Source organism: Aulonocara sp. 'chitande type north' Nkhata Bay, linkage group LG12 (genome assembly GCF_057382095.1).
Source record: "Aulonocara sp. 'chitande type north' Nkhata Bay isolate Kocher_YH1m ecotype deep benthic linkage group LG12, A_spYH_male_GT1.1, whole genome shotgun sequence".
Taxonomy (NCBI): Eukaryota; Metazoa; Chordata; class Actinopteri; order Cichliformes; family Cichlidae; genus Aulonocara; species Aulonocara sp. 'chitande type north' Nkhata Bay.
In genome coordinates, this window is record NC_141355.1 from 877,795 (window position 1) to 900,474 (window position 22,680).

General features: G+C 43.9%; 1 protein-coding gene across 1 annotated transcript; it reads left to right on the forward strand.

Annotated features, from left to right (window-relative positions):
- Positions 1 to 20,344: 20,344 nt before the first annotated feature.
- On the forward strand, positions 20,345 to 22,044 carry uqcc3 (ubiquinol-cytochrome c reductase complex assembly factor 3). The gene is made up of 2 exons (XM_086312809.1): positions 20,345 to 20,585; positions 21,721 to 22,044. Exons 1-2 carry the CDS (start codon positions 20,469 to 20,471, stop codon positions 21,847 to 21,849), a joined length of 246 nt encoding a protein of 81 aa, XP_086168935.1. The 5' UTR covers positions 20,345 to 20,468; the 3' UTR covers positions 21,850 to 22,044.
- Positions 22,045 to 22,680: the final 636 nt, after the last annotated feature.

Here is a 22,680-nt window from a genome sequence, read left to right on the forward strand (position 1 = left end):
TTTTTTAACAAATCTTTTTAATAATCATTGTCTTTCTATTTTAGACAATGTTTGTCCTGTCAAAACTAGACTAGCTCCGGTTTCAAAGTCGTCTCCCAGCAGCATTCTCTTCTTAAAGCGTTGCTGCCGTAAGGTTGAGCATTTATGGAGGAAAACGCGTTTGCATGTCCATCTCCTTCATTTAAAGGACCTTTTAGTCTCTTTTAACACTTCAGTTTGAGATGCGAGGGCGGCCTATTTCTCAGATTTAGTGTCTAAGAGCAGAGGTAACCCTAAGGTACTATTCGACACCATTAGTGATATTGTTGCTCCTGCTCCACATGCTGTCCCAATTTCATCAAATGAAGATTGTGAAAAATTTCTTTCCTTCTTCGTTGAAAAAGTCAGTAACGTGAGGAACAATATCTCTCCTTCTGTGTCTCTCCTGTCTGCTCCAAGTCAAGCTAGGCCTGTAATTTTAGAAAGATTTTTACCTGCGTCCTTACCTGAGCTGGTCAAGTTAGTTAATTCAATGAAAGCATCCTCCTGCTCTCTTGATATTTTACCTGGATCCATCCATCCATCCATTTTCATCCGCTTTATCCGGGGCCGGGTCGCGGGGGCAGCAGCCTAAGCAAAGAGGCCCAGACCTCCCTCTCCCCAGCCACCTCCTCCAGCTTATCCGGGCTTCGCTTTTACACTCAGCTCCCTCTTCACCACGACGGACCGGTGCAGCGTCCGCATTACTGCAGCTGCAGCCCCAATCCGTCTGTCGATCTCCGGCTCCCTTCTCCCATCACTCGTGAACAAGACCCCGAGATACTTGAACTCCTCCACTTGGGGCAGGAACTCATCCCCGACCCGGAGTGGGCACTCCACCCTTTTCCGGCTGAGAACCATGGCCTCAGATTTGGAGGTGCTGATCCTCCTTCCCGCTGCTTCACACTCGGCTGCGAACCGTTCCAGTGCGAGCTGGAGGCCCTCACCCGATGAAGCCAACAGAACCACATCATCTGCAAAAATCAGAGATGAGATTCTGAGGCCACCAAAGCGAAAGCCCTCCGCCACTTGGCTGCGCCTAGAAATCCTGTCCATAAAAATTATGAACAGAACCGGAGACAAAGGGCAGCCCTGGCAGAGCCCATCACCCACCGGGAACGAGTCCGACTTATTGCCGGCAATGCGAACCAAGCTCTTGCAACGGTTGTATAGGGATCGAATGGCCCGTAGTAATGGGCCAGACACCCCATATTCCCGCAACACCTCCCACAGGACACCCCGAGGGACACGGTCGAATGCCTTCTCCAAGTCCACAAAACACATGTAGACTGGTTGGGCAAACTCCCATGCACCCTCAAGTATCCTGGAGAGGATAAAGAGCTGGTCCAGTGTTCCGCGACCAGGACGAAAACCGCATTATTCCTCCTGTATCCGAGGTTCGACTAACGGGCGAACTCTCCTTTCCAGCACCCTGGCATAGACTTTCCCAGGGAGGCTGAGGAGTGTGATCCCCCTGTAGTTGGAACACACCCTCCGGTCCCCCTTCTTAAAGATGGGGACCACCACCCCGGTCTGTCAGTCCACAGGTACTGCCCCTGATCTCCACGCAACATTGCAGAGGCGTGTCAACCAGGACAGCCCTACAACGTCCAGAGCCTTCAGGAACTCGGGGCGGACCTCATCAATTTTACCTGGATCTTTGTTTAAAATGTCTTTCAGTCTATTGGTCCCTGTGTGCTCACAATTATCAATACCTCACTGGTTTCTGGTCAGGTCCCTGTTTATTGTAAGAATGCTGCTATTCACCCACTGTTAAAAAAACCTAAGCTTGATGCTTCTCTTCTCAGTAGCTACAGACCGATTTCAAAATTACCGTTCATTGCTAAGATTTTAGAAAAGGTTGTGGCTAAGCAGCTTATAGCTGTTCTAGATGAATACAGCATTCTGGATAAATTCCAATCTGGCTTTCGTAGAGCTCACTCTACTGAAACTACACTTCTTAGAGTCTCCAACGACATTTTGATGAGATGTGATGCAGGAGAATGCTCCGTTCTGTTGATGTTGGACCTGACCTCCGCCTTTGATACTGTGGACCATCATATTCTGCTAGATAGGCTGAGACACTGGGTGGGTATATCAGGGGCTGCTTTGGACTGGTTTGAATCCTATTTGCATGAACGATCCTTTTCTGTGGCTACCTCTAAGTACAGTTCCTCTTCTACTTTTCTTGCCTATGGTGTGCCACAAGGTTCAGTTTTGGGGCCTTTATTGTTCTTACTGTATTTACTTCCTCTTCAACACTTATTGAGCACTTTTAAGGACATTTTGTATCACTGCTATGCAGATGATATTCAGTTATATATCTCCTTTAAGCCCCATGATGTTTCCAAGCTACAGATTTTGCATAAGTGCATAGACTCCATTAGAGGTTGGATGGCTGGAAACTTTCTTCAACTAAATGAGGAGAAGACTGAAGTTCTTGTTTGTGCTCCTAAAAATTTTGTACCTAGTGTTATGGAAAACTTGGGTCCACTTGCTACATTTGCAAAACCGTCTATCAGGAGCCTTGGTGTTACTATTGACTCAGCTCTGACTTTGGATGCCCATGTAAAATCTTTGGTCCGCTCCTTTTTTTATCACTTGAGAAACATTGCTAAGCTGAGTCCCATTGTATCGTGCTCTGAATTAGAAATTGTCATTCATGCATTTGTTTCATCTCGTCTGGACTATTGTAATTCTTTGTTTACTTGTTTATGTAAAGCCTCTTTGGAGCATCTGCAAGTTGTTCAGAACGCTGCGTCAAAGCTTCTGACAAAGTCCTCCAAGTCCTCCCATGTCACACCCCCTGCTGATTCAGCTGCACTGGCTCCCCGTTAAATTCAGAATCCAGTTTAAGGTTTTGACCTTGACTTTCAGGGCTCTGCATAGACAAGCACCAACATATATAAGTGAACTTTTACATCCATACATTCCCAGCAGGTCATGTGACCAGGGCTTGCTGGTTATCCAAAACACGAGGCTGAAAACAAAAGGCGACAAAGCTTTTGTAACTGTGGCCCCCAGATTGTGGAACTCTTTCCCTTTGAGCCTGAGATCTGTGGACTCAGTGGTCGCTTTTAAAAAAACAGCTAAAAACTCATCTTTTTAAACTTGCTTTTGGTTGATTTTTATTTTTAGGTTTTAGCTTCTGTGAAGCACTTTGTGATTTTTATCTTGAAAGGTGCTATATAAATAAAGTTTTACTTACTTACTATCGTTACAACGCCGTTACCGTTAGTAACAAGAAAATGTGGTGCGGTCGTGTTACTATTTTTCAACAAACAGATGGTTGAAGCTGTCTTCATCTTACCGCATCTTATATCAGTTGCACGGAAGTACGGAAGCTACAGTTTTAAGCAGCTGAGAGAGAGAGAGAGAGAGACCCCCCCAGGCACAAGAAAAATAATAAAAAGAAGTAAATCACAGCTTTACAATGACTAGTCGTTTTATGAGTCAGAACTAACTTACCTATAGTGAATCAACCCCAAAAGAAAATACAAACCTCTAACCTGTCTCCCTACCCGAAACAGGAGAAAAAGGTTGTACAAGAAACGGCTTCCCACCCCTACGACTCTCTAAACTTTTTACTGCAGCCCAGCTCTGTCACGCGTAGGTGAACTCCAGGGGCTGAAGCTAGGGACCGCAAAACCATTCTTTAGCAAGTATTCCACCTCCTTCTTCATAACAGCCCGCTTTACTGGCATGGTATGGCCACAGCTCAGACTATACAGTGGGGCAAAAAAGTATTTAGTCAGCCACCGATTGTGCAAGTTCCCCCACTTAAAATGATGACAGAGGTCAGTAATTTGCACCAGAGGTACACTTCAACTGTGAGAGACAGAATGTGAAAAAAAATCCATGAATCCACATGGTAGGATTTGTAAAGCATTTATTCGTAAATCAGGGTGGAAAATAAGTATTTGGTCAATAACAAAAATACAACTCAATACTTTGTAACATAACCTTTGTTGGCAATAACAGAGGTCAAACATTTACTATAGGTCTTTACCAGGTTTGCACACACAGTAGCTGGTATTTTGGCCCATTCCTCCATGCAGATCTTCTCGAGAGCAGTGATGTTTTGGGGCTGTCGCCGAGCAACACGGACTTTCAACTCCCGCCACAGATTTTCTATGGGGTTGAGGTCTGGAGACTGGCTAGGCCACTCCAGGACTTTCAAATGCTTCTTACGGAGCCACTCCTTTGTTGCCCGGGCGGTGTGTTTTGGATCATTGTCATGTTGGAAGACCCAGCCTCGTTTCATCTTCAAAGTTCTCACTGATGGAAGGAGGTTTTGGCTCAAAATCTCACGATACATGGCCCCATTCATTCTGTCCTTAACATGGATCAGTCGTCCTGTCCCCTTGGCAGAAAAACAGCCCCATAGCATGATGTTTCCACCCCCATGCTTTACAGTAGGTATGGTGTTCTTGGGATGCAACTCAGTATTCGTCTTCCTCCAAACACGACGAGTTGAGTTTATGCCAAAAAGTTCTACTTTGGTTTCATCTGACCACATGACATTCTCCCAATCCTCTGCTGTATCATCCATGTGCTCTCTGGCAAACTTCAGACGGGCCTGGACATGCACTGGCTTCAGCAGCGGAACACGTCTGGCACTGCGGGATTTGATTCCCTGCCGTTGTAGTGTGTTACTGATGGTGACCTTTGTTACTTTGGTCCCAGCTCTCTGCAGGTCATTCACCAGGTCCCCCCGTGTGGTTCTGGGATCTTTGCTCACCGTTCTCATGATCATTTTGACCCCACGGGATGAGATCTTGCGTGGAGCCCCAGATCGAGGGAGATTATCAGTGGTCTTGTATGTCTTCCATTTTCTGATGATTGCTCCCACAGTTGATTTTTTCACACCAAGCTGCTTGCCTATTGTAGATTCACTCTTCCCAGTCTGGTGCAGGTCTACAATACTTTTCCTGGTGTCCTTCGAAAGCTCTTTGGTCTTGGCCATGGCGGAGTTTGGAGTCTGACTGTTTGAGGCTGTGGACAGGTGTCTTTTATACAGATGATGAGTTCAAACAGGTGCCATTCATACAGGTAACGAGTGGGGGACAGAAAAGCTTCTTACAGAAGACGTTACAGGTCTGTGAGAGCCAGAGATTTTCCTTGTTTGAGGTGACCAAATACTTATTTTCCACCCTAATTTACGGATAAATTCTTTACAAATCCTACCGGGTGCCCTGGAAGGACTTTCCCTGCCAGATACACGATGGACGGGTGGCAGAAATGGAGGATCGTGTGCCTGGCGGGACTGTCGATCGAGGACGCTGAAGATATCTACCTATTCGGAACCATGATAACAGGGTTCTTGCTGATCGGAGCTGGCTTGGCCCTGGCTTATCGGAGAATTAAGACAGCGGAACCGGCTGTTCAAACCCCCCCCCCCCAAGGCTGCCCGCTGGGATTGGAACGATGGGACGAGGTGCTACTTCCCAGAACGGGCTCACTGAGTGCAGCATGGTTAAGACCTTGGAGACGCATACGGCTGCCGTAAATACTCAGAATAACACCTCTGAACATATATTGGGATACATCAAGAAGAGGCCTCCTCAAAATAACACCCTTGAGCGAAAGTTGGATTGCAGCGCAGAACAGCTCACTGCAGTTGTGAGTTCTCAGAATCGGCTGTTTGGGCAAAAGAATGAAAACACCAGCAAGTTTGATACCATCATCGGGAAGCTTGCGGTTCTCCAACGGGAGATTGAGAGACCAGTGTCGGAGTGTTAAAGAACAGCTTTGAAATTCTCATGAGTTGTCGCAAAAGAAAAATCACCATCACTTATGCGGCTACCCCTTTGGCGCCAGCTGCAAGGCCGGAGCTGAACAACAACACCCTGATAACGACTGTGTTTAGTCTGTTCTTCCCATTCCCTACAAGGCCACCTGGGTTGGCTGGAAGACTGTTTACTTAGCCTGGCAGGGCGAAGGACACTGTCTCAGCTGAACTATGGACACGCACACACATACATATACTGATACTGATAAGCACTCACTGACACATCACCCTCCCTACCCCGGATCCAACGCCACCTCCAACGCTTACCTCCCCCATGATGTGGACATCGGGTCAGCTGGAGGCGCAGTCGAAGATTGCAGCGGTCCCAGATCAGATGTACACACTGGAACTCTTTCCCATGTTGCTGTCTGTGTTTATTGTGCTGTGATGTGTTGATATCTGTGCATTCCTGTATTATCCTTCTGTGTTACACATTTCGATGCTTTTTTCCTCGCTACCTAGCCTGACCTGTCTCCCCAATGTGATGTTTGTGTATTGTATGTACGGTCGGCAAGGTCTGTCATCTCGGTTGTGGGCAAAAGACCTGCAACTGACAAATAAAGGCTATCTCATCTCATCATCTCATCATCATGTTTGTGGTTGTTACAGTAAAAAAATAAAACTTTCTACTCAGATTTTATGTTTTTTGTCTGATTTTAGATCAATTGTGTTAATACAGTATGTCAAAATGAAAACATAACTGTAAATTCAGACACGTGAGGCTGTGCTGAAAAGAATGATACCAAACAAGGCAAAGTAAATATTTTTTAAGGGTGAAATATGGAGGAAAAATCAAAAGTGGTTAAAAATGGCCAATTATACCCTGGACCCCAGAGGGTTAAACATTTTTTTAAAGTAACACAATAGTTACTTTTCAAGTAATTAATTACTTTTAGAATCTTGTAAATCAGTTACTAACTCAATTACTTTTTTGAAGAAGTAACTAGTAACTATAATTAATTACTTTTTCAAAGTACCTTCCCAACACTGGCCATCAGTCACAATTCCAGCTCTCGTAGCTCTCTGTCCTTACACTTACAACTGATTTTACTTACCTTGAGCAAACTCGAATGAAGACAATTGTAAAATGTTTGTGAAACTCAAGCATGTCTTTACCGCAGTTCTCTATGATGCACCTCGAAATCAGTCATGGGAACATGATGATGCAGGTAGTTTAGAGCACTGCTGTGTGCAAACAACCTTTATTGTCAAGTTGATTTAAGTTGCTGATTTAGCTGGAAATTAACTTTCAAGTTAGCATCTTTTCTGTAGTTGAGACATTTTAAACAAATATCATTTCATGCTATAACAACAACTTCAGTAATCTACTGTCATACTGACATGGAATAACGGGTGAAAATAACAAACATCTAGAACTACATTTTACAGGCATATTCCCACTTCTCTTTAGTTTGGAGGATGGGACGTCCATATTTTCCTAAAATAATTTCAAATTTTTCCATGCTGCCTCAGTTCTTTTTAAACAAGCTTTAACATAGACAGCAGTGTTTCAGGATCATGTTTACATATGGCTTCTCACAGACCTCTCTGCTGAATCTTCTGATGATAAGATGTACCATTTTGACAACCGTTATTCTGCCACCCACTTCGGATGTTATCAGTCCATTCAAGTAGTCCACAATTTGTAGTTGCAGTATTTTGTAGAGTGGTGAAACTCTGCCTCTCTACCTCGTCTACATCCTATGTTATATTCTGCTTTTAATGCAGTGCTGCCTGAGGCCTCAAAGAAAGGTGAATGTGGCATAGAAAACATGGCGCAAAAGACACAGCGCTCAGTCGGTGCACATATGTGTGAAAAGGAGCAATATGCACCATGGGATTAGTCTCCTGCCCAGTGATATTTGGCAAGCAGGCTGGAATAATTCTGAGCCAACCCAATCTCAAAGAAAATCTATCAAATGTTAAACTGTAATAAACTCTTAGCTTTGTCCAAACTAAGTGGAAAATTGAAACAAATATTCTGGGTTTTTTTGCTCTATTGTCCACTTGGCCATTTCTCTCTCATGTCTCCTACCTCTATCTGATTTGCTACTCAGTCCAAGTAAAGTAACTATTGTGGGTAACATCAGAATAGATGCTGAAAATGACAGCCTCAACATTGTACCTATTTTATTATTAGACTAAGCTAGCTTCTCTCAAAATGTCAAGAGTCCACTCAACACTTTAATCAGACTGGATCTTGTTATGGCACAGGAACTCTTTGATAGAAACTTTAATATTGTTCCTGAAAACTTTTGTCTGATCGTTTCTTACTAACATTTAATTTTACAATACTGGTTTGTCTTTAGCATTGTAGCTAGGCTGACAGAGACTCGGGGCTCTGCTGAACCGAGTATCCCTTTAATGACTTCATGAATTTCTTCCCAAAGAAAATGTTAACAGTTAGAAGAAAGTCCTAACCATCTCACAGATCTGTCATGTGTACAAGTACTTATTTATTTAGAGTCTTTCCCTCCAGTTGATCCTTCTGGGTTACCTTCAGTCATCCCTTCCTCCAAACTGGGGATGTGTGTGACTAGTCGACTACTCAACTAATGACTGCTGTTGTCACTACTTAGTACCAGACCTACTCGTCATTTAAACTAATTTTTTTTTAACATTTTAATTGAAACCCAATGCTGAAAAAATTGTTGCATCCTAATGTTATGGAGCCATCTGCCAACAGATGGCACGTCGTTGGGGAGAAACGCCATAAATCCGGTAATCTCGACCTGCTCTTTTTCTTAATACTATTATTGATAGTTCTTTTAAAAGCAAAAAAATTAGATCATGAATACAAGTGGCAGACATGAGCCCGCTCACCCTCCTCGATAGGGTGAGGAGCTATAGCTGGGAAACAGATGGATAGTCACGCATACGATCCAGCATTGAGGAGCTTCTTCTTCTTCTTCTTTTTCTTCTTAAATGTTATTGGCGGTTGGCAAACAACTGATTGGTGCATTACCGCCACCACTAGTATGGAGTGTGGACTGGAATGACGCCCCCCCCAAAAGAAAAAAGAAAAACAACAACAACAACAACAATAACAACAACAACAAAAAACCGTCAAAGCCTTTCAAACACTCTTCCCGCTTTAAAAAACTGAAATAAAGCCTGGTAACTCTTACTTCCAGAATCCGTTTGCAATAGGTCAACCAGATCCAATTTCATTTTCATATTAATAAGATTTTGGGATAATTGTCTCCTCTCCACCTGATATTTCGGACAGTGCAATATCACATGCTCTATAGTTTCTGTGTCTCCACAGAAGGCACATTTCCCCGTATTATGTTTCCCAATCAAGAATAATGAAGCATTTAACCCAGTATGTCCAAATCTCAATCTCGATATGACCATCTCCTCTCTCCCGCTCCTTCCAGTGGTCCTCATTTCTCCTACCCCCCTTTGTATTGTATACAACCACCGTCCTCTCCTTTCCTCCTCCCACTGTTTTTGCCATCTACCCCTCATTTCTTGCCATATGATACTCTTCACTTCAGCTTGACCAAAATTAACAGCCAGGTCAACTGTCCCATGTGTTGTGGCTTGCTTCGCCGCTCTGCCATTTCATTCCCCATTATTCCATAATGGGCTGGAATCCATAGAAACACAACTGTAAGACCCATCATGTTTATCCTGAACAGTGTTTGCTGAATTTCTGCTAGAATATCTGCTCTCGCATCTGAGTGACTACCCTGTAAACTAAGCAATGATGCTCTTGAGTCTGAACAAACAATAGCTTTTAATGGCCTCATATCTTCGATCCACTGAACCGCCAACAGAATTGCAAGCAGTTCTCCAGTGAATACTGACAGTCTAAACCTGAAAATGATGGCGCGGCCACGTCCAGACGCCTTCCTGACCGCTCCGCTCCGACTATCCACTTTTCTTGTTTTTTACTTATTTTTTGCTCTGGTTTACATCCCAAAATCCTCTAGTCTTATAGTATACGACAGCGGATCACTTGTAAACATCGGTGCCAAGGTTGCACATCTAATCTTGGACACTTTTAAACCTGACCCTTCCTGGCCGCCAGAGATTCTACGCGGCGCGGAGAACAACAAAGGACGGGCCGCTCATCCGAGGTGCAGAACAAAGAAGCGCCGGGGAAAACGCGCTGGTATTAGGAACAGACTGAGACAGCAGGCGCATCGCGCACCACTGCCCAGTATCCTACTGGCCAATGTACAATCCATGGAGAACAAGCTCGATGACCTAAGAGCAAGGGTCACCTTCCAACGTGACATGAGGGACTGCAACATTCTGTGCTTCACGGAGACATGGCTGTCCCCCACCGTGCCGGACCAGGCCGTAACTCCGTCGGATTCATTCTTTGTGCTCCGCGCGGACAGAACGGCAGAGTCGAACAAAACCAAAGGTGGAGGAGTGTGTTTCATGGTAAACAGAAAGTGGTGTGATGCCAGGAGCATTTCTACTCTCTCCAGCGGCTGCTCGCCACATCTGGAGTTCCTGAGCATTAAGTGCCGCCCTTTCTATCTGCCCCGTGAGTTCACCTCAGTCATCGCCACGGCGGTCTACATCCCACCCCAAGCGGACACAGGTATGGCTTTGTCCGAATTACATGATGTGCTGAGCTCGCTTCAAAACAAGGACCCGGGCGCAGCCCTCATTGTAGCAGGAGACTTTAACAAAGCGAACCTCAGACAAGTCATGCCAAACTTTTACCAGCATGTCTCGTGTCCAACGAGAGGGGATCGGATTTTGGATCACTGCTACACGCCATACAAGCAGGGCTACAAAGCGGTCTCACACCCGGCTTTTGGGAAGTCTGACCACAACGCCATCTTCCTCATTCCCCAGTATAAACAAAGCATACGGAGGGAAGATGTGACCACGAAGGAAGTAAAATGGTGGACTGCCCAATCAGAAGCTACGCTACAGGACGCACTCAACGACGTAGACTGGGACATGTTCAGAGCATGCGCAGTCGACATCAATGAGTTTACGGAAGTAGCAGTATGCTTCGTCAATATGCTAGCGGAGGAGATTATCCCCACTGCGAGAGTCACCACATTCCCAAACCAGAAACCGTGGATGGACAGATCGATCCGCACTGCAGTAAACGCCAGGACCGCCTCCTACAACGCGGGTCTCGCCACTGGCGATATGAGCGCCTACAAAGCGGCCTCATACGGCGTGCGGCTCCGCGGTGAGAGATGCCAAACGCAGGTACCGGGAACGTGTGGAGTCCCGCTTCCACCAGGGCGACACACGGAGTATGTGGCACGGACTACGCACCATTACAGACTACAAAGCCAGGGACACTGCGCCGATCAACGCCGACTCTGCATTCACCAACGAGCTGAATCGGTTCTACGCCCGTTTCGAGGTTAGCCAGGCGGCTAATGCTATCTACCGCCTGACTACCAAGGACAGTGACGTCATCAGCGAGAGACCGGTGACCAGCATCGCGGAGCATGACGTCCGAGCGGCACTGAGGAGAGTGAACACAAGGAAAGCGGCGGGGCCAGACGATTGTGAAGTTTGCTGACGACACAGTGGTGTTGGGTGCCATCTCCAACAACGATGAGGCGGCCTACATGGATGAAGTGAAGAATCTGGCATCGTGGTGCCAGGACAACCACCTCCAGCTGAACGTCAGCAAGACCAAGGAGCTGGTGGTGGACTTCAGAAGGGGTCAGCACAGAGACTACAAGCCCATTATCATCAATGGAGCTCCAGTGGAGAGGGTGCAGTCCTTCAAGTATCTTGGTATCCACATCTCCTCAGACCTGACATGGGCTGCCCACATTCAGGTCCAGACCAAAAAGGCTAGGCAGCGCCTGTATCACCTACGACAACTGAAGAAGTTCAGGGTCTCTCCAAAGATCCTCAGGATTTTCTATACAGGCGCTGTGGAGAGTATCCTCACACAGAACATGACATCGTGGTTCGGGAACAGCTGTGTGAAGGACCAAAAAGCTCTCCAGAGAGTGATCCGTACAGCAGAACGCTGCTGCAGGATTGCTCTCCCCCCGCTTCAGGACACCTACACCAGGAGATGCCGGACTAGAGCAGCGCAGATACTGAAGGACCCGTCCCATCCTGGCAACAAACTTATCCAACTTCTGCAATCTGGTTGAAGGTTCCGCATCTTCCGGGCAAGGACAGAGAGACTCAAGAGGAGCTTCTATCCCCAAGCCATCCGTGCCCTAAACACACACACCCGCCCTCTCACATCATCTATAATTGACTGAGACAGGACTCTTCCAGACACTAAACCAAGGCACAATGTACATTTCAATTCCTTTAATTTTAAATATGTTTATATTGTCTATCCTGTAAAATAGTCAGATATCTATTCATATTAATGTACAGAATTCACCTGCTTGCTGCTACTACTGCACATTCACCCAGTGTATATACTATATATATATATATATATATATATAATGTTCTTCCTCTACACCCCCCCCCCAATTTTTGCACATGTCGAGGAGCGTGTCAGGCTACATTTCACTGTGTGTTATACTTGTATAACTATGCATGTGACAAATAATAAAGAACCTTGAACCTTGAATCTATCAGTGATCCTTTTTGCTATTTTAACCATGAACTCTGGGACCACAACTGCTACACCAATTTGACTGGCTGAATCCTTAGATATAATTGAACATAACCATAAAACTGGTCAATGTAAGCCTGCACAGTATAGGAGTTTAAAATAAATGCCCCATCCTTAGTCTTCTTATCCAGTAGAGTGAAATCAACTATGGCTTCAGGAAGTATCCAGGGAGATATTGTTGGCAACGATACTCTTTGACAAACGTCCAACTGATCCAGTTTAAATTCACTTGCTCTTCTACCCACAATCCACCCAAAGCTCTTTGATTTCCGCCTTTCTTTCTCCCAGCAAGGGTTGAGAACTGCTTGTGTTGGGTGATCCTGTCCATGGTCTTGAAGATTTGGCCAATAATTAAGTACAAGTTGTGTTCTTCTCAGTCCTAGAGGCATCTCCCCTATCTGCAAAGCTGCAGTAGGAGTTGTTTTAAAAGCACCAGTACAGAGTCTTAGCGCCTGATGTTGAATAATGTCTAACTTAACCAGAGTCGTGTCTGCAGCTGAACAGTATGCTACACACCCATAGTCTAACACAGATCTGACCAACCCCACATATATGGCTCTCAAGGACTTCCTGTCTGCTCCCCACTCCCTCACAACCAAACACCTCAATACATTCAATACTTTTTTGCATTTATCCACCATTTTCTGAATATGAACCCCCCATGTCAGCCTTTCATCCAACCACATTCCCAGAAACTTAAATTGCCTAACTCTTTCTAACTGTAAACCATACAACTTTAGCTTAACTTCCTCACTAACCCTTTTCCTTGTAAAGAACATTGTCTTGGTCTTATCCACTGATAATTTAAAACCCCACTTATACGACCACTCTTCAACTTTCCCAATTGCTCCCTGCAGTTTCTTCACAATAAAGTCAACATTTTTCCCTCTCTTCCACATTGCCCCATCATCAGCAAAAAGCAAACACCCCATTCCACCATCTATGGCATCAAACACATCATTCATCATTAAAGAAAATAACAAAGGGCTCACTATGCTCCCTTGAGGTGTACCGTTTTCTACCAAAAACCTTTCAGAATAAACCTTCCCAATCCTCACTTGAATATGTCTTCCCTTTAAAAAATCCATTATCCACCTGTACATCCTCCCCCTAATACCTCCACATCATATCATAGGCCTTTTCAATATCAAAAAACACAGCAACTACACTTTCTTTGTTTATTTGGGCTTTTCTAACTTCATGTTCCAAACACAACACTGGATCCATGGTAGTCCTCCCTCTCCTAAACCCACTTTGATGTTTAGAGATAAAGCCTCTAGTTTCTAAAGAGTATGTCAATCTTTCAGTTATCATACGCTCCATTACTTTACAAAGATGCGAGGTCAAAGCTATGGGTCTAAAATTTTCTGGATTGGTGTCATCCTTTCCTGGTTTCCGTATGGGTACCACCACAGCTTCCTTCCAGCTTTTCGGCAGCTTCCCACCCTCCCAAACCCTATACAACTCTAACAAAAGCTCTTTACCTGACTCACTAAGATGGTTTAACATGATATAACCTGATCCTCTCCTGGTCCTGATAATTTTGATTTCTGGAGTACTCGATGCAGTTCTGACTTCATAAAAGGAATATTCAATAGATCATCTGTATCTTCTACCATACCCAATAAATCTCTATTTTCTGTGACTGTCAATTCTCTGCCTCTTCGCCCTTCTTCACCAACTTTGCCTGAACTATGGGTTTTGACAAACGCCTTTGCCAACATGTTAACTTTGTCCTCATCTTTAACCGCTGTTACTTCTCCATCCCTCAGAATTGGATACCCATACTCTCTTTTTATGCCATTCATCCTTCTAATCATCGACCACACACTGTGTATTTTGGTCTCCCTCCCAACTGAGTTACAAAAACCTCTCCAGAAATCCCTCTTTGCTTTTTTTAACGGTTTGCCTTACTTTAGCTTGTAACTTTCTGTATCCAACAAGATTCTGAAAATTGTGATTGTGAATTTTATAAGCCTTATTTCGACGTCTAATCACGTCCTCACACTCCTTTGTCCACCAAGGTACAATCCTCTTTTCCCTTATACCTTCCTTCTTCTTTGTTGCCCTACCTGCCGCCTCCAATACTGCCTTACAAATAGAATCATTTAAATCATCCACCTCTACATTCACATCGATCCTTTGCACTTCCTGATCACTAAGTAATCTAAATGTATCCCAATCAGCACCACTGAAACACCACTTCTTGACACCTCTCATCTCCTGTTTCTCAACACTCAGCTCTACCTTAATCATAATAGGATAATGGTCACTCATTACAGTAGTCCCTTTTAATATCTCCCATGAACAAATGCCTGCCAATGTGTCCGACACTAGTGTAAGATCAATTGTTGATTCGACCCCCGTCCTAAGACTGACCCTAGTCCCACCTCCATCATTCAAACATACATAATTCTTTACCTCCATCAATTCCTCAATCACCGCCCCATTCCGATCATTACTCTTACCCCACAATGTGCTGTGTGCATTAAAGTCCCCACACCAGATTACTCTCCCCCTTAAATATGCATCAAGTTCCTCCATTGCTAATAGTTTGTTAGCTGGATTATAAAAATTAACCACTCTAATGCTGCCAGTTCCTCCCCATATTTCAATAATGACAAATTCCAACTGCCTTCCTGTAGCTACAACCCTATATTGGATCCCTTGTTTCACAAACGTTACACATCCTCCTCCATTACCCTCCTTCCTATCCCTCCGGACACTATCATAACCATTAATCACAAAATCCAAAGTCAGTTTAAGCCATGACTCCTGTACACAGATTATTTCTGGTTTCTTTATACAGTTTCTGATGAATCCCTTAAACTCTTGACCATTAGCTATCAAACTTCTGGCGCACCACTGCAAAATAATCATGTCATCCTTTCCCCTGAACTTTCCGCTTTCCCCTCCCCTCCAAGTCTTTTATTGATATGTTCCCAAGAAATACCTTTAATACCAAAAAACCTCTCCGCTCCTTTAACTATTATCTTAATTTTCTCTGTTTTGTGTTTGACTTGATCGGTGCAATTTATAACATAGGCAATGAACAAAATCATCTTCTAAACTGTCAGTCCAGGGTGAGCTCCATGCGGTGGCACCTGTTCCGATGACTGGACTCTTCCTGTTACGTCCTTCACTTTCTGAACTCTTCTGACAGCCTCTGCATAACTTATGGTATGAGCTACTTTAACTTGCTCGACCTCCATGGCCTTCTTCCTTACCTCACACCCCCCATAACTTACACTGTGCTACCCCCCACAGTTACTGCATTTCTCCTGTACGTTATCCCCACATTCCTCAAATCTGTGCTCACCCCCACACTTGGGGCACCTCTGTCTCCCCTTACAAACTGCAGCAATGTGACCGTATCTTTGGCATTTATAGCACCGGAGGGGTGACGGCACGTATGCTCTAACAGGAAAACTCATGCACTCTATTTTAACCCTATCCGACAGAACAGCTTCCTGAAATTCCAATAAAACTGACAAGCTACTAACCCTCTCCCCATTAATTGTTTTCAACAGTCTTTTTACGTTACTGACCTCACCACCATTAATACACTGCTTAAGTTTGTCCAGGTCCTCATCCCCCGGAATACCTGTAATCACCCCTCGTGTCACTTTATTTCCTCCCAATATCCTTCTCTCTGCTACAGACTTCTTTCAAATGCTTTCAGCGCCCAACACCTTATTTTTCTGTTCTTCTGTCTTAACCACTATCAATAAGTTGCCATCCCAGAGAATTTTGGCCATCTGGACTTCTCCAAACTTCTTTTTCAACTCTCTGGACACTGCCAGTGGGCTCAATCGCACATCCTCATCTTCCGATCTTTCAAGATTACTTTAAATTCCTCTGTCACCGTCTTTCTTCGCACCACCCTAGACCCTTCATCCGAACTGCACTCTTCAGGACTCCGTTTACTGGACTGTGCCCCCAACAACCAAGCTTCCTCTTTCCTGCTTCTCCCTCTTCCTGATCTGCCCCCACTAGAAACCGGGGTCCATTCACCAAAGTCCATATCATCATCCTCACCCACCTGAGACGCCATTCCAGCCAGTCACATACCAGTTTATGCCAACCGCCAAAGTCCGTGATCCAAATTCGTAGTTCAAAGTCAAAAGCAATTGACTTAAACCGAAACTCTCCCACTCGTCTCTCCCAGCTGATCCAACCCGCTTCTCCCAACTCCAACCTGCCTGTGAGGCAGTTCCAGCATTGAGGAGCTCTCAGTTACACTCCTATTTAGCTCCCCCGATGAGCCTGATCAGCTGCAGGTGTGTGTAATTCTCCTCTGCAGGTGTGGCCAGGCTCCAGGCAGACACACCCACACACACCCACCTAGTTACACAAACATAGAAACAGGAGACAGTAGCACTGGATCTGGGTGACCCAGGGCCCGTGACAGTTACCTCTGTGTTCTTCTGTGTCTGCTCCTGGATGTTTCGTCACTCTAGCTCCTCGTTCCCGGTTGTAACATTTTTGTAACATTTTCCTGGTTTGCTCATGTTCTTTAGTTTCCTTCCCAGTTCAGGTTTTGTTAGTCGTGTCACGGGACCGAGAGATCAGTACCAAAACTGGACTCAGCTGCAGAAACCCAGAGCAGAGACAGCAGGTGGTTTTACAATATATTTATTGGTTAGACTTGAAAGCTTTTCAAGAACAAAAAACAATGAAATGTAGAACTTGACGTGGCCTTTGTAACGTGTAGGTTTAGAGAGGGGAAATGGGGCCTGAGATGCAGACTGAACAGGGTGGTTAACAGACACACTCAGGAGTACGGGAAGTAGTGGAGCTCTGAAGTTGGTGAGTATATTATGTAACTGAGCGGTGTGGAAAGGCTGGCCTGAAATCCACAGGTTCCTGATGGAGTATGGTGGCAGGAGATGGTGGTTTGGTTTCCTGAATCTGAGAGAGGAGCGTAAGGCCGGAGGTCTGAGACAAGATGAGTCCAGGAACTTTAGGACAAGAAAGTGAGGTCAGCAAGATAAATCACAAAGAGAGCTTGAGAGCATGAGTATGGAGAGTGTGGAGTGGGAGTAAAACCAAAACGTCGTAGCTGTGGAGGAGAACAAAGTGTTACTTTTTGGGGATGTGAAATGATGAGGCAGCAAACGAGGGTACTGCAGAAAGTGACCCGTGCAGAGGCGTGTCAAATGGTTGAGCAACAGAGACAGATCGGAAAAGCCATGATAGGAGAGAAACAAGTAATCAAAAAGGTTATGGACATGGTTGGAAGAAAAATAGAGGAAGAGAAGAAGAAGATGGTGACATTTATTGTAGGAGTAATAAATGTAATAAATCACCATCAGATGTGAAGTCCAAGACAGAGAGGATTTAGATTATTGTGAAGGCAACATGTCATAGTTTGGATATGAAGAATATTAGGTGGGAGGATATAAGAGGTGAACTAAGCCAGTCAGGTGTAGGATAATGGGGTGGTTTTATTTTTATAACCATGTTAATCCTACAGTAGGACCAAGGAGTCTCTTGTCAAACGGTCAGGATTTTAAACAGTTTATATACGATCAGACAGAAAAAGCTGACATAATTTATATACAGGAAATGTGGTTGAATTGATTAAGGAAGGTATTCCATATAGACTGACTGAAAAGGAAGGGGATTTGGAGTATGTAGGAACTGAGGTTTGGATAGGAGGGATGGTAATTATGGTTATTAATTTAACAATCCTTGTAAAAAGCTCGAGTTAAGTGAGCTGGAGGAAATGAAAGGCAATATTATATGGTGTGGAGATTTGACTGCACATCATTTGTTATGAGGGAGTGAGCAAACAGACTATAAGGGTTAAGTGTTAGAGGAATTTCTGGATGATAAAAATCGTGTATGTCTGAATGATGGGAAAAAAACAAGAATTGATATTAGTTCAGGTAAGGACTCGGTATTAGATCTAACATTTGTATCTCGCTTTTTGGCTCCATTATGTGAGTGGCAAGTAAGAAATAAGTGATTTGATAGAGATCATTGTACTGTAGTCAGTAAAGTAAGGATGGGTCAAATTCCTGAAACATTAGAAGGAAAGTGGGTGTTTGGGAAGGTGAATTGGGGGAAATGTAGTACTCCAAAGGTTGATTCTGTTCATCTGGACGTAGTGTTTTGTGGGAGAAACGTTTCGTCATCATCAGGTGACGTCTTCAGTCTCAGCTGACTGCAGGTTTCAATCTTATAAACAGGACATTTGCATAATGACTGAAACCAGGCCAGTGAAGGAACAATGGGCTGGGAGGGCAGTTCCTTCATCATAATTATGCAAATTCTCATGACCATTGATCAGTGGTTGTTGATCAATGGTCATGAGAATATGCATAATGAACAGTATCAACTTTTGGAGATTTACTTACCTGGATGATTGAGCACGCATGAAGACAGGAAGTGTAATAGTTTGTGTGAAACAAAGCTTTTACAGGTTCAAAATCATTTGAACCTGTAATTTCGTTGCCCTGTACCTGTGCATGTGCAATGACAATAAAGTTGAATTCTATTCTATTCTATTCTATTTGAGTGTTGAGTACAATAAGAAGAACAGAGAGAACATATTGGAGAGATTTCTGGAATACAAAAGTTTGGGGGATGATCAGGAAAATGGGGGAGACAGAAGAGAATGGAGTTATCCAATACTTAATAAAAATAATCAAGTAGCTGTAACTGATAAGTAAAAAGCTGGTTTTATTAGCAAGTACCTTTGTTAAAATAGATAGTGGGAGAAATATCAGATGAGGATAAACGAGAGAGAACTAAAGGAAGAAATCTTGAAGCTTTGAGAAGGAAAGGGAGTACTGACTATATAATGAACTGTCCCTTCTGGAGAAATGAAAAGCACTCTGGGATAGTGCTCCAGGGAAAGACGTTATGTTATGTTAAAACATTTATGTGATGTAGAGTTAAATAAATTGTTAATGTTATGATATGGAAAGTAGGGTGTCTCCCACATAGATGAAAAGAAGCAATAATTATCCCAATAAAGAAACCTTGGAAAGACCATAGTGATCCTGGAAATTATAGACCCATTGCTTTGACTTCCAATATGTGTAAACTGATGGATGATGAATGAGAGGTTAGTAAGATATTTAGAGTCAAGAAATAGTTAAAATAGGATCACGTGTTTCAGAGCCACGTAAAATAGAAAATGGAACTCCTCAAGGACGTGTAGTAAGCCCAGCGTTATTTTCTGTTATGTGCCATATTACTGGCTTCAGAATGGGTGGAAAATAGTAGAATTTCAAAATGAATAATATGTATTGATTCATTGTCACCAATGGTACGCACTGAAAATAAAGTACAAGTAATCACCAGAAGATTCTGTATGAAGTTCTTTCTGCTTGTCATAGATTATGTGTACAAAACAGAAGTATAGTAACAATGTGGACTCCTGCTCATGTAGTTATTTTGAGTAATGAAAGAACAGATAGGTTGGCTAAGGAAACTATTAAAAAAGTAGATATTGATATGCAGATGTGTAAATCTACAGAAAATGGCGTGGGATAATGAAGTAAAAGGGAGACATTGGTAGAGACAACAAAGTACAGTTAAAGCAGAAACAGAGGAATGAGTAGGAGGGAGGCGATGATGATAAAGAGAACAAGAACAGGTGGTTGTTTTCTGAATGGGACCCTTTGGGATGGAGAAACATCTCACTGGTTTATGTAATTGGTGTAATGCCATGGAAACGACTGAACATGTGTTACCAGCTGCACGAAGTATGTCAAACAAAGCAGATGGTGAGGGCAGAAATGCGCCGTACATGTTTGAAAGTGTGGCTGATCAGTTAAGTCATGATGAAGGGAAAGATGTTTCGTTTTTCAGAAATACCGGATTCATCAAGAGGATTTAGGAGACGATGTCGCAGTAAAGCCCGGGAGATGGCAGTAGTGCAACTTTGCTGGATGCAGGCTGCCGTTAAAACGAAAGAAGAAGAAGAAGCTTTCCCATCCTGCACTGCTGCTCCTCGACGTTATCCAACACACCAAGCCGAATGTAGAAGGTGAGCTTCAGCGGACAATCTGATCGCGATATCAGACAGATACGGTGACAGGCGCCCTTCAGCTCTACAGCATGAGTGGCATGCGGACCATGCTGACCTCTGCGATCATGGTCGGGGCGCTGGGGGTCGGCTATGGGATGTGGTCTGTGATATCTCCCGGAGAGGAGAGGCGGAGAGAGATGATCAAGGTGATTCACAAGTTTCATTGCGCTTAGGTCGCTTTTTCACACATGTCGATGTTAACATGTAGTCTTTCCAAACTTTATCAAAGACAGAGAAACTGTAGGTCATAAATAACAATGATGTGTCTGGTTAAAATAAAAACATTTTATTTACCGTCAGCATCATTAAAGTGAACGATTGCAGTCACGTGTATTTCTGGAAGATTGTAATACTGACGTAGCGGGACCAGATCTTTAACTTCCTTGTTGTGTAGTAGGTAAGCGAACTGTATGTGACCGCCGTCATCTGTGAACCACCGCCGCCCCGTATCAGCCGCTTACATGTTCTTGCGCTCCTACACTGAGTTTTACGGTCGTATTTCCTCTTCTCCTTCTGCTGATTACACACCTGCAGTCATTGGTACTCAGTGCAGATGTAGTGCAGGTGTCCCAGAAGAGCAATCCACGGGAAATGTTGTGTGTCAAGGGTCCAGGATCTGAATTTCCTCATACTGACAGCTCACTTTACCTCGGTTTTATACGCCTGGGGAAAAAACGCTGGACCTTTCCCCTGCTGTTTCCTCACCTGTGTAGATTCCCTCACATTTATTTCAGCGCTCTCCTGCCAGGAATTTAAATCCATTTGTGAGATCTTAGATTTGCACTGTAATTATAATTCTTTATACTGAGGTGATGATTGTTAGTCTCTCACTGATAAATTCAACCCCCCCCCCCCCAAACAAAAACAACAACAACAACAAAAAAACAGTGAGAAAGTAGCCTGACATGCACAGGACAGTATACTGAACTAGCCAATCCCAGTACTCGCAAGGTGCAGTTACATTTCAGGAGGTGCACATCAGGTTACACTGTATGCTTTAAAGGGGTTTCTGGTTATGATGTTGAATCAGGCATAACTGTGCTCCTGTGCATTTCTGGCTACTTTCTCAGCAGAGTTTTCAAATGTATCTATGAGAGAAAAATGATAATATAAGGAGTAATAATCAAAGCATCAATACAAGGACTCAGAGAAAAATCTTGGAATATCAAATCCTCCTGCTCTGTTTACAAGGTGAGGTTTGTTATACAAATCGAATTTACCTGAGACATGAATGTATTTAAATGGAGTAATTTGTGACAGGTGTTTCCTCCTGCCCATCAGAATCTGCCCGAGTCAAACCCGTTGAGAATGGAAGAGACGAGGCAGAGGAACGCTCTGGTGATGCAAGCTCTAAAGGATGCTGCTGAAACCAGCGAGAATCTTGCGAGAGGACTGGGACCTTCAAAGTAGACGGACTGTGTGGTTCTGAGACCTGCTTGCAAAGCCTTTACCCTGCATACATGCAGGCTGCAACCTGTGCAGATAAAGACAGACAATCCTTTGTGGTACAGAGGAGCCGTTGTGTGATACTCTGTTGTCATTGCACATGAAAACAATTGAGGTAAATGTTAAAATTGTTTATTAAACTCTCCAAACAACGTCCAACTCATCTGTCTTATTCAAGCTTTATGATTGCTGTGATAAGCAGGTACACGTTGACATGTGTGGTTAGCACTGCCACCTCACAGCGATCAGTCCAGCCCTGGGCCTTTCTGTGTGGGGTTTGCATGTCTTCCCTTCCACGGGTCAGCTGAATGTGGATGGTTGCCCATGACAGCTCAGATACACACCCACAGAAAGAAACCTGCAGTATGTGATTCCTCTGTGCCACAGAGCTGCATTAATGAAAGACAGCAGTGAACCTTACTGCAGAGGGTGACACAGGACAGCGTGACCTCAGGACTCAGCCCCTAAATTCTCCAGATTATTTATTAAATTTGTGTTGTTTTGTTTTTTAATGACAAGATTAATGTGAAACTTTGTGTATCCTTTTTAAAAATTCCATTCATGATCACCTTTAGGGGGGGCAGAAAGGGTGCTGGTCCAAACAGTCTTTGTTCAATTTAAACTAACAGCCAAATAAAAGAAATGGATCATCAGTGGAGCAATATATCTTAAAACAAACTGTTATCTGTGTCAGCCAAACATCCTGATGAACAGTTTGTTTTAAGGTCATGTTTAAAGTCCGGTTTCTTTACCAAAACCAAGAAGCTGAAACTGGAAATAGGTCGCATGTGCACT